The sequence below is a fragment of the Trematomus bernacchii genome, unplaced genomic scaffold (assembly GCF_902827165.1).
Source record: "Trematomus bernacchii unplaced genomic scaffold, fTreBer1.1, whole genome shotgun sequence".
In the NCBI taxonomy this organism is placed as follows: Eukaryota; Metazoa; Chordata; class Actinopteri; order Perciformes; family Nototheniidae; genus Trematomus; species Trematomus bernacchii.
This window is the reverse complement of record NW_022987662.1, coordinates 3055520-3068681: the sequence shown is the minus strand read 5'-3', so window position 1 is coordinate 3068681 and position 13162 is coordinate 3055520. Positions and strand designations below refer to the sequence as shown.

The 13162-nt window shown below is 38.7% G+C and overlaps 1 protein-coding gene across 1 annotated transcript in view; it reads left to right on the top strand.

The window, feature by feature from the left end:
* The window catches only part of LOC117486949 (laminin subunit alpha-2-like), a 189440-nt gene that overhangs the window by 153044 nt on the left and 23234 nt on the right, over positions 1–13162 (top strand). Inside the window, 12 exon segments of the mRNA XM_034135550.1 lie at positions 185–301; positions 1218–1400; positions 1845–1850; positions 2511–2665; positions 3061–3204; positions 5505–5638; positions 7287–7446; positions 9950–10074; positions 10472–10634; positions 11180–11324; positions 11677–11815; positions 12331–12342. Of these exon segments, the coding sequence (XP_033991441.1) occupies positions 185–301; positions 1218–1400; positions 1845–1850; positions 2511–2665; positions 3061–3204; positions 5505–5638; positions 7287–7446; positions 9950–10074; positions 10472–10634; positions 11180–11324; positions 11677–11815; positions 12331–12342 (1483 nt within the window).

The following is a 13162-nucleotide window of genomic DNA, read 5'->3' as shown; positions in this document are numbered from 1 at the left end:
ACTGTGGGTTACTGAGGGTAAGGGACGTGTTTCTACTTGTTGTCTGACTTCATAATAAACCTTGATTATTGTGTGTGTGTGTGTGTGTGTGTGTGTGTGTGTGTGTGTGTGTGTGTGTGCGTGTGCGTGTGCGTGTGCGTGTGCGTGTGCGTGTGCGTGTGCGTGTGCGTGTGCGTGTGTGTAGAGAATGAAGATGGTGTGTCCGGGCTGAAGGGCAGAGTCAAAGCAGCGAGAGACATGGCCAAAGACCTGCTGAAAGCTGTCAACGGAACCATGGCGATGCTCAACTCTATCCCCAATGGTATGACTGCACAAATACACAGTGTGTGTGTGTGCGTGGGAGCGAGATAAAGGCAGAGTGGATCAATATCACAGTGTCGATGGAGGTCAGCTGCTCTGGTAAACTCAACTTGACACATGTCAGTACTCTCAGACACAGAAATACTCTGCAGTGAGCGAGGGCGGTGAACTTCAGTGATGCACACGGCTTCGTTTGGATCAACTCGCGGAAAACCATTAAATGCAGCTACTACATATTGTAAATTATATGACCAGTAGGTTAATATAACATATTTGTATTCCCATTAAAATCCCTGTGAGTGAGTGAACACAATACGGTAACATGTCCACGGGCAGATCATAAGAAACTGAATCCTTATTAGTGTAATTTCCACTGGATTTTCACAAACTGCAAAAAAATCTGATATTTTGGTTAGCGCTCAGCAATGATTATTAGCTTTTGCAATGGATTTCAAGATTCAATCACATCAATAACACATGAATCAATATCAAAAATAAGTTTGTTAATCATGCTGGACATCTACGTGGTTCTGAACACATTGTGTAATAGAAGGTGAGCAAAGAGTTGCTTTTGAGGCGGGGTTCAGTAGCCGATAAATAGGTGATTGTTCTGAAATGAATCTTCCTTTCAGACCAAAGTGATGTATAGAGAAATACAAAGACAGCGCAGCTCACAAAACAAATAAAGATAAGAACACAAAATAAACAAAAATAAAAACAACAAAACATTATACAATTTAAAAGCAATGAAAGCAACCATCGACTATCTATACTGCAAGCTCCCATGCCAACAGTGTTTCAGTAGTCTTATGTATGGTGTTAGGCAAATGATAGAACATTGAAGTAGTTGTCTCGTGTGCATACATTAGTGCATCCCACACGTAATGCTTATATTATGAAATGTCATCATTTTACAGACACAGCAGCTAAGCTAGCAGCCACAAAGGCTGTAGCAGCAGATGCTAACGCCACCGCCATCGACGTCCTGGAGCGCCTCGGGGATTTGAACCTGCAACTCCATGGCCTCCAGAGTAACTACAGCGATCTGGAGGACACCGTCAAAGCAGCCAATGACATGATCCAGGACCCGGAGAAAAACAGTAAAGCTCCTCACTATTGGCTATTTTACAACTTCACACAAAGTACAACATCTTATGTGGGCTTGTTCAGCCTCGAGGAACACTGCCTCTTCCTTATTGGTTGGGTTATTAAACATTTACCGTGAGAAATAGTCAGTTAGATCTATTACTGTGTTACTATTGCCCTGAAGAATGTTTGATATTGAACTGCTTTTGTGAGACAAAATTGGTTTGTATGTTTCCTGTTTACTCACTTCATTTTGTACCTTTTAAAAATGTAGGCTCCGCAAACAAATGAATAACTTGAAACTCAATCGTAAGATCTCTAAACTCTGAAATCCTGTCTGATTTATCTTGATTATTTTAGAGCTCCTACATTATTGTCTCAGAGCTTCATAAATTCATGAATTCCACAAAATCCTGACATATTTTTTCTCTCTGTCTCTCTTGTTTCAATCCCCACAGCCATCAGTATGTATATTTCAATTACCCAAGCTTACTTTATATTCTAAGTGGTGCACCAATACCATGTTGTAATTACAGAATAATATTAAGAGTAATCTAACCTTGCTGCCTTCCAGCAAACATTTCTAAGCATTTGTTGTTTTTCCTTCTGAAATAATTCTGAATCCTATTTTTAAATGATTTCAACAACATGATTGGAGCACCACACAATAGTTTTACCACTATCTGTAATTGCTATACAGCAGCAGTTGCTTCTAATGCTGCCTTTCTGCTGTGCTCGAGCATGAGAGCTCTGCACACTGCAAAGCATGGGGCAGTGTATTTTCATTTATGTGTCATTTTTTTTTTTGTCTCTTTTTTAATTCCTGTCTTTTTCAGCTTCAAACTTTTTAATATATAAATGCAAATGGTGTAAAAAAGGTTCTCTTTGAATGCTGAGCTACACTAATTGTTCGGCTCTCGCTCGCTTCTCCATTGTTCTTTTTCCATATTTCTCCATATTTCTTGAGTAATATCTGTGATTTCCTGAGCTGCCATCATTTATCATCCTTTCCTGGCTCTTCACATGCTAACTCTCCATGCCGTCTCAGCTATAATCCACTGTATAATGTTGACTTTAACAGCTTCTCTACTGCTCTGTATCACTGCTGTTCTCTCTCCCCTCAGTCCACGCTGCAGGAGCTAAAGTGAAGGACTTAGAGGATGAAGCTGATAGGCTGTTGGAGAAGCTGCAGCCAATCAAAAAGCTGCAGGACAACTTGAGGCGTAACATCTCTCAAATCAAAGAACTGATCAACCAAGCCAGGAAACAAGCTAACTCGGTTAGTAGGCATCACATTTTTATACCTGTGAATTTACTTAGATGTGTCAATCAATTATTTATTTCCAAATCACTTTCCATTACACAAGCTTCTTTATATGAAAACTGTTACAGATATTTGATTGTATACTGTACAATTAAGTGAACTCTGTCATGTAAATAAAATAGTCCATTTAAAAGTTCTAACATAAAAATACGAAAGTTAAATTAAGTTTTTATGCCAAATTATAAAAAAGGATGCAGGCCAAACTTTTTTACTTAAGCAATGAAGCCTTTGTTTGAGTCCTCAGATAAGATAAGTAAAAGACACCTGACTATCTGTAGCCCATTTTTCCAATGTTTTGGTGTCAATATATATGAATAAAAACAAACTAAAATGTTCTTCTCTCTTTCCAGATCAAAGTGTCAGTGTCATCAGGTGGTGACTGTCTCCGTAGTTACCGCCCTGATATCAGGAAAGGGAGGTACAACACCATCATCCTCCACGTTAAAACCACCACACCCGACAACCTGCTCTTCTACATGGGATCAGCCAAATATGTAAGTTCATATACTGAGTATAATGCACATATGAGCAAAAATATGTAGAATTGTCAATAAGGAAATACTGTATATCCCTATCAAAACTACAGCAATGGATGATTCACAATCACAAATATAGATATCCCAATTATCAAACTTAACTGTGATTCTTCGTGTATCTACTGACCTAGAGGTATCAATCAGAATTGTGTTTGCATGATAATACTGATGCCGCATATTAACACACACTCATAAAGTCGGTTTGGGTTACTAATGTCTCGTGGTTCTGGTCAAAATGGTCACTTTGTCCTGAAATAGCTCTGATATTATTGCAAAAAAAAAATTCAAACCCAGTTGAAACTTTTGCTTTTTTAATGCTTTAATGTTTCATATTAAAGCATTAATCATATTGAATACAATGTTGAGCGGCTCTATATTGTGTAGCATTTATCATACTTTAAAATGCCTGTGTTCAGAAAGGAAAGGTGCAAACACATACACACACACACACACACACACACACACACACACACACACACACACACACACACATAGCATACAAGCATTCCCAGAGTGATTTATCTAATAGGAGAATAATTAATACTTCTTGACACTTACTCACTAACACCCCTATAAACATAGCACACTGCTGTTTAAAGGTACCACTAATAATCCCTAAGTGTGCATATGTGTGGGTATGTGTGTGTTTATGCATGTGTGTGTGTGTCAGAAGGAGCAGCAGCAATTAACAACAAGTTTATTTTGCTATCTGCTTTAGCCTGATTTCCCCAGAGAAATCACTGCTTTGCTTCATCTGACTGGGAAGTCTTGAATGTGCGTGCACGTGTGTGTTTGTGTGTGTCACTTTTCTCTAATAGTGAAGGTTTCAGTATGAATAGTAATGCTCTGTCTGTGTGTGTGTGTGTGCTCGCTACCATTTCACTAATAGTGTGTAATGCTAGTTGAATAATAACGATGCTGCCCTGTGATCTGTGCTAATGAATAATCGCTATTTCCCTGGAGAGACTAGAAAGATAAGTGTGTGTAGTTATGTGTGTGTGTCATTTGTGTCTTTGAATGTGACTCCCTAATAATCCCTAATTGTGCATAATACAATATGAATAATAATGCTGTGTGTGTGTGACAGAATCCGGATGAGAGCATATGCTCAAAATTCTCTTATTAATTTTTTTTGGCTCATACATAAGTAATACGACCATTAATCAAAATACAGCGAGATCCAGTGAAAATCCACTTATAGAGACAGATGGAGAAAATTCCCGCCTTTGTACCCTCAGAATAGACCGAGGCAGGGCGAAGTCGCTCTACAGCTCACACAGTCACCATCCCCTACATCATAAATACTCTATAAGGTTCCTTGCTATAAGTCGTACATTGAGATACTTATTTATCATCATCATTTTGTATCTTTGCCAACAGTGTTGCATAACTCCCGGTTGACGTCATCTAAAGACTGAACACGTGCTTTTTTAGTACACAATACAAAAATAAGGCTGTGTTAATGCTATGGACACACTTTGTCATTGGTTGACTCTGATATACAATTATTTGAATTAAAGGTTTCAATGTTTTATACCACAGGCATCAGTGAATAAAGGGGTCAGAATTTCACCTCTTCTACTGGGTCCTTTATCTAAAAACATGTCGTCATGATTTGGAGAAAAAAAATACCCCAACAAAGCCATTAACTAACTAACTAGCAGGAAAAGGAACATGAGTGGTTTTCCTGTTTCTTAAATGTGTTAGTTTATCGAATATAGTATGCATATCTTGCTTGGCTTGAACCCTAAACTGTCTGCTTTCTGATTACCAACCGTCTTTTCCTCCAAACACAATTCAATTTCTGGTTACATTTCTACTCTAACCACCTTCACAAAGTGTTGGACTAGTTGAGAAATGTTCTTCTGTGTATACTGCATTGCATTCAAATGGTAACGTTCCTGATTTTACACAATGCAATGTCTTTGGGCCTTGACCTATACTAGGAACTTATACAGTCAGGATATTTAAACTGCCTTTTGTGAGACACTCCTTTGTGACAGTACAATTCACGGAGTATATATTTTTTATATATACAATAAAACCCACCGCAGCCATAATAGAAATGCAGTGAGTCTGTATATACTGCACTGTGGCCTTGTGAGACTGCATTAATCATAGCCTCAATTACATGATTTCTCTTTCCTTTACCTCTGTTTTCAGATCCTTGTTGACATGACATGTTGCACAATAAAACATATCGTAAACAGATTGTATACAGTACATTCAGCATAGTGTCTGTGTTCTGTGTTTCTCAGGTTGATTTCCTTGCCTTGGAGATGCGTAAGGGGAAGGTGAATTTCCTTTGGGACGTGGGTTCGGGTGTGGGGAGGGTCGAATATCCCCATCACACCATCCACGATGGGAACTGGCACAGAATAGAGGCGTCTCGGTAAGAAGTTTGCACACACACACACACACACACACACACACACACACACACACACACACACACACACACACACACACACACACACACACACGCACACGCGCACACGCACACGCACACGCACACACTCAAATAAATGCAAATGCTTTCTTTCTCTGGCACATAAACAGGGCATTCAAACAAACACTGATGTTGGCTTCAGCCCAAGAAAATGCACATCTCAAAATGTATTATTTAATTATTTTTCATTTTAAGTTCAAACAAAAATGTAATTCAATTACGATAAAAATAACAAATACACTTTAATCATTACAGTATCAACACGTATTAATTGTATTACTTTTTCTTTATTATTTTGAGAGTATTAAGCCGCTCTTTTGCTTAATTATTATTTTTGGCTTTCTGCTTCTCGAAAATAAATGTATTTAGAGCCTAAGATAGAAACAGTGAAATACTGTACAATATTCTCTTAACATGAAGGATTTCGTATACATTTTACTAATATAAAACAAAGGTTGCATATTTTGTTTTTCTTTGCTTCTACCTTTATGTTTTGAAGTTCTAGGAATGATGTTTGATATCAAATATTTCATGAAACAACTGATATATTCACCTAACCTTCACTACAGCCGAATCTAACAATCAACAACAGATACAAGTAAACGTAACCCAACAACCATATGACATCCTTTTATTCATGCTGCAGCAGAAAACATGTTGTTTCACTTGAGCGATCAAGAGCTGAGGCCTTGACGGTGTGGCACATCATTACATAGATACAGTGTGATCTAGTGGAACCAGTTTCTCTCTCTGAAAGCCAAAACGGAGCAGACCATCCAACACGAGAACCACTCACACCAAGGCGACATCCCACCTGCACTATGTATTAACATCTGAGAGATTTCCCAAATGTGTTTTTTCAACGCGAGCATGCAGACTATAAGTCTTAAAAATGTCCCCCTACTCGACACAGAAATGCAGTTTCTGCGTTGAAAACTAACTCCAAGGTGGGAGATTAATTTCACTTTACAGCTCAGAGGTTCCCCTGCTACGACTACTACGTGTTTCTATCATTCATCTTTATCACCGAGAGTTCATAAAAACTGATTCCAAGAGGCTCCAACATCTTCAGTCACTGAGAATATCTCTGAGGAAATACAAGAACATAATAACATGGAACCCATTATATTAGACAAATATCACTCGTCACCGGCTTGAGCTTCAATAATCAGGAACATGTATTTATTATCCTTGCAAGAATGGAAGTAGTCATCACATACAGAGCATTTGGTACAACTAGTTCCCAGAACATTGTCCTTCTCATGCTTTATACTGTATACACAGTCACAAGATGGAGGAATACCGGTTCAAAGCAGGATACAATGTTTAGTTCAGATTAGCTAAGGCCCACGTAAGCAATAAACATGACAGTCATATGCCTATCTCCCTAGGGGCTGAATCATCATGTTTAATCGTTGGAACATAGCTATTGTATGTTCAACACAGTGTCTCATGAGCTTCTTCTAGGTAATCCTACATCCTGTTACGTGCACACCTACGTAGGGCCTTTGTTATCATGTGCTACTCTGATATTGGAAGAGTACATTCAGTATTTTCCCAACACATTCCCTCTAATTCTCTCTGTCCTCAGTAATGGGTTGAATGGCACCATATCAGTTTATCCTCTGGAGGGCTCCATGGCGGGTATGATGCCGACCCCCGCCAGCGCCAACTCGCCCACGACCTTCACCATCCTGGACGTGGACCAGAACGCCTACCTGTTTGTGGGAGGGATACTCGGCACCGTCAAGGTAACTGTCGCTCTCTTTCTCTGTGTGGAACACCAAGAAATCTGTCAAACCATGTTAATCCTCATACTCACTGGATAAGAGATCTGTTGCAGTTTTTGCATCTAGAGAAGATCCGGTCCACTCTGAAGGGATCTACTGATAGATTGTATAAGGCCTGGCAGCCATTGATCACACACGTAGAGAAGCGCAAGCTGGATTTAACTCTTTTAAGATGATTGTGTATAGATTTGAGTGTTGCTGAAATCTGGGCTACTAACATTTCTAAAGCAATATTGTAGGTGTTGTATATATTTTGCCTTTTTGTTTGTCGTTTGCTTTGTATGTGTTCATTTGTTTTTCTTTCATGCTGGGGTGGGGGTGGAGGTGGGGGGTATATTTGATTTGATATGTACTTGACTGCTCAATGACATTCTGTATGATTTTTCTTTAAAAAAAAAAGCACAACAATCGTTCTTCTCTGAAATCATTACCAAAAATAAAAACAACTCACGTGAATTGTTTGCTACCGTCGACAGATTAACAAACCCCCCAGTGTCGGTAGCTTCTGAATTTCTATCCACCAGGGCCTGCAATGATTTTGCCTCCTTCTTCACTGACAAAATCATGAAAATTAGACAAGCAGTCAGTTCCTCGGTATCAGGTACAGCAAATGTTTTGTCCCTGTGTCCACCTAAAGTCAATCCAGACATCATGACACAATTCCGTCTGATAAATGCTAAAGACCTGGAAGACATTATTCAACATCTGAAATCCTCCTCCTGTAGCCTCGACATCATCCCGACAGGATTTTTCAAAACTGTTTTTCACTGCTTGGCCTCAGATATACTACACATAGTAAACAAGTCTCTCCACTCGGGTGTATTTCCACAGGCCCTGAAAACTGCAGTAATTAAACCGCTCCTAAAAAAGCATAACCTAGACGCAACCGTAATGAATAATTACAGGCCAATATCAAACCTTCCCTTTTTAAGCAAATTGATTGAAAAGTTGTTTTTCAACAGTTGAGTCATTTCATGTTTTTAAACTGACGGTTTTGATGTGTTTCAGTCGGGCTTTCGACCAAACCACAGCACTGAGACTTCTCTTGTTAAGGTCTTAAATGACATCCATTTGAACACAGACAGTGGCAGAATATCAGTGTTAGTATTATTAGATCTCAGCGCTGCCCATAGATACTGTTGACCACAACATACTGCTAGACCGTCTAGAAAACTCGGTGGGAGTTTCAGCAACAGCTCTAAATTGGTTTAGTTCCTACTTAAAGGACAGAACAAACTTTGTCTCAATAGGCAACTACAAATCAACCCTGACAAATATGTCATGCGGTGTTCCTCAAGGCTCCATCTTAGGACCTTTGCTTTTTAATATCTATATGCTACCACTGGCTGAAATTATTAAAAAGAGCGATCTAAGCTATCACATCTATGAAGACGACACCCAGATTTATTTTAAATTACACCGGGAGACTACTCTCCGATTAGAACACTGAGCAAGTGCATTGAGCACATCAATGACTGGATGACTCAGAACTTTCTCCAATTGAACAAACAAAAAGCGGAGCAAAGAAGGACCGATTAAAAGTAATCGCAGAGCTTCAGTCGGCAGACTACAAAGTAACTCATAAAGCTAGAAATCTAGGTGTAGTGATGGACTCAGACCTACATTTTAACAGTCACATTACAACAGTCATTACAGTAGGTCTGCATACTATCACCTGAAGAACATATTTAGGATTAAAAAACTAATGTCGCAACAGGATTGAGAAAAACTTGTCCATGCTTTTATTTTCAGTAGACTCGACTACTGCAATAGTGTATTCCCAGGGCTCACGAAAAAATCCATCAGAAAGCTGCAGCTGATTCAGAACGCTGCTGCTCGAGTCCTCACAAACACTAAAAGATTGGATCACATCAGTCCGGTTCTGAAGTCTTCACACTGGCTTCCAGTCGACCAAAGAATTGATTTTAAAATACTATTGCTAGTTTTTAAATCACTAAATGGCTTAGGACCGAGGTATATAAACGATCTCCTGCATAACTATGAACCATCCAGGAGTCTCAGGTCCTCTGGGTCGGGTCTGCTCTCTGTTCCAAGAATAAGAACTAAACATGGAAAAGCAGCATTTAGCTATTACAGTATGCCCCGACAATCTGGAACAAACTGCCCGAATCGTGCACGTCCGCTGAAACACTTCCTATTTTCAAATCCAGACTAAAAACATATCTATTTGCCGCTGCTTTTAATTGAGCTGTTCATACTCACACTGCAGTATGCCTTTTATTCATGTATTCTGTACCTGCTGTGTTTATTTATTTTATTTATTTATGTCATTATCTTTGCTTTTAAATGCCTGTTTTTAAATGCCATTTAATAATGTGTTTATGCTGTATTTATTCTTAAATGTCTTTTGTTTTTATTTTGTAAAGCACTTATAATGAAAACTTTCAAAAATAAAGTGCTAAAAGAAAAATGTTAATCATAATTTTCCTCTTATCTTTTTCAGAAAGCGGACGCAGTGAGAACAAACACCTTCACAGGTTGCATGGGGGAGACCTTCCTGGACGGGAAACCTATTGGACTGTGGAACTACAGAGAGAGACAGGGAGACTGTAAAGGATGTGTCGTCAGGTACATTTCAACACAAAGTTATCCATAACATTCATCTGTTTGCAACTTATATATATCAATATTCCAATTACTTGTATATAGACTATTCTGCACTATTTCTACTATATTCTATTTTATTTATTTACTTGCACTATTTTATCTGTTTTATTGTGTTGCGCTGTTAGAGGAGCCTGTGACCTAAGATTTTCATTGTCATAACTGCACTGTAGTACTATGTACAAATGACAAGAAAAGCCTTGAATCTTGAAAACAATCTTGAATCTTTTATTTTTGGGATCTGTAAATATTCATCGTCTTTGCAATTAATTTTATGTTACATTTCAAACTCCTTTGACAGTTGCACGGTTATAAAAGAGCGATAGTCAAATGAAATACTTGTTATCTTTACTTCCTTTAGCCCCCAGCGGTCGGATGTGGAGGGGACGGTTCAGCTGGACGGGGAGGGCTACGCCGCGGTGGGACGTCCCACCAGGTGGAACCCAAATGTTTCCAGCGTGACCTTTAAGTTCCGCACATTTTCCTCCGAATCCCTGCTCATGTATCTGGCTACTGAAGATATGGTATGTGTTCAACTAAGTGAAAGGAACTAAAGTGATTATGACCAATGTAAATGTCAGGGCTGATGGCAGCGAGAAACTTTTCTTTCCTCATGTAATACATATTTTGCAGGTACCATCCTAGTGTAGAATCCTTAAGAATATGCAAAAAGTCACCTTCTTTTTTTACAGCAAAAGTTCCAAGAAACAATAACAAACACACAGAGGCCAGAGACTTTAGTTTTCTTTCCATATGTCGGTGTAAGCGGCTGCTTTAACTGTCTAGATTTACAAAGTTAAGTCAAATTGTAGCTGCATAAATTCATAATTCTTTTAAGATCAATACCCAGAATGTGCTCCTATTTTATATAACAAAACCCAATTTTAATTGTCTCATATTCATGTTTTAACCACATTTCAAAAACCTTTTCAACCTTCTGGGTAATTAAACATATTAAGCCCTAGGATAAACTTTAAATCAAATGTTTATCTTATTGCTGCACAATGCTGTTATTGGACTGTTATTGATTTTAAATGTCAAAATCCTTTTTCCTCTGCTGTGACTGTAGAAGGACTTCATGTCTCTGGAGCTGTCCGAGGGGAAGGTGAAGGTGAACTTTGACCTTGGCTCAGGAGTCGGCAGCGCCCTCTCAGCCAGCCGGCACAACGACGGACACTGGAAGTCCCTCACCATGTCACGGAACAAGAAACAAGGTAAGCACAGCAACAACAACAGTCTTAAAAAGCTAATTATTATGTAGAGTATAAATGATAACTGATAACCTAAAATATAATGTGTAAAACCAATAATGTGTTGTATTATTAGCCTAGATAACATCAAACTATACATGTTTATCTTCTTTTCTTCAAGAAAGACCAATGCAAATGAATAAACAGTCAACATTTGCATGCACAACAGATATGGTTCCACAGCAAAGAAAACAATTACAAGCAACATAAAAAAACTTGAGTTTAATGTTAATAAAAAAATATATAGGTTTACAATTTTAAAGTACATTTTCTCTGCCTTTTCTGTAACTGTTTTCCTTTTTAATTGTTTTCAAAGCCACGGTGACCGTAGTGGACATCGACAGCGGTGCTGAGGAGAAAATAGTGACGACGTCTCAGGGCGCGGCGACAGGTCTGAACCTCAAAGAACACCAGAAGATCTACTTTGGAGGGCTGCCTACCATTGGAAACTATAGGTAAACACACACACACACACACACACACACACACACACACACACACACACACACACACACACACACACACACACACACACACACACACACAGTTATAACACTCTAATGTGCACATTTAGACACTCGCATACACAGCACTTGATGTTTTTATTGCAAAGGCCATGATGTGTATAAATGTTTCATATACAGGGTCATTTGTTGTCCTCTTAAAGCAGGATCTTTTGAAGACAATGAAAATGAGTCTTTGTAATTCTGACCTTTTAAAACATTTCTCCCAAGGTAAGATTTTTTATTGCTGTAATATTAAATTCACAGTTTGGAACATTTGCGAATGCAAAAGTCTTTATCAGTATTTAAATGAAAATCTATAGCTGTTTTTACACATTTAACTTGTCATTGTATCATTTATTTGCAAGAAGGTTGAGTTAAAAAAAAAGTTTTGTTTAGACAATTCATTGGGTGAACTGTATTTGTAATGCGTCCTAATGTTTTAATATCATGTTTTGTCTTGACAGCATGACAGCCAGGTAAATAAATGAATATATACATCTTATATTCAGACATGTAGTGAATACTTATTGTATATTTCCCTCTGCATGAGGCTAGCCATGCTAATGACGCTGTGCAGCCCATTGTGTGTGTGTGTGTGTGTGTGTGTGTGTGTGTGTGTGTGTGTGTGTGTGTGTGTGTGTGTGTGTGTGTGTGTGTGTGTGTGTGTGTGTGGTGTGTGTGTGTGTGTGTGTGTGTGTGTGTGTGTGTGTGTGTGTGTGTGTGTGTGTGTGTGTGTGTGTGTGTGTGTGTGTGTGTGTGTGTGTGTGTGTGTGTGCGTGCGTGCGTGCGTGCGTGTGTTTGTATCTTGGCTCCTCCACGCGGCGGCTGGAAATCACTCTCTCTATTTGCTCCTTTCTTAATCTAAATTTGACGTTTGTCTGTTCAGCAACATTTAGGTGGGATTCCTCACATTTATGACTCTGCCCTACAGGCCCCATCGCCATAATCATATTCAAAATGTATTTGAGATGCAAATCAAAGTGTCACTGCAAGTAACAGTTTTTTGCTGAGCTACAAAAAATAAAGCCCTAATTCACAGAAAACAATTACAAAGGTGCATTATACTGCTAGGACATGTTCAGGGTGATCACAGTCAAAAAATGGATTTGTTCGTCCATTTACTGTTGAATAATACGGCCAAATGGACAAAACCTGACAACACACACAAATCAGCTGCCTAAAACTGATTAATATAATAAATCCTGCTTTATTAATATGGACAAACGACATTTTCAAACTCTTCTTGTTGTTGACGCCCGACTCTGCTTCTGGGTACATGATGCAATAGCTTCACTG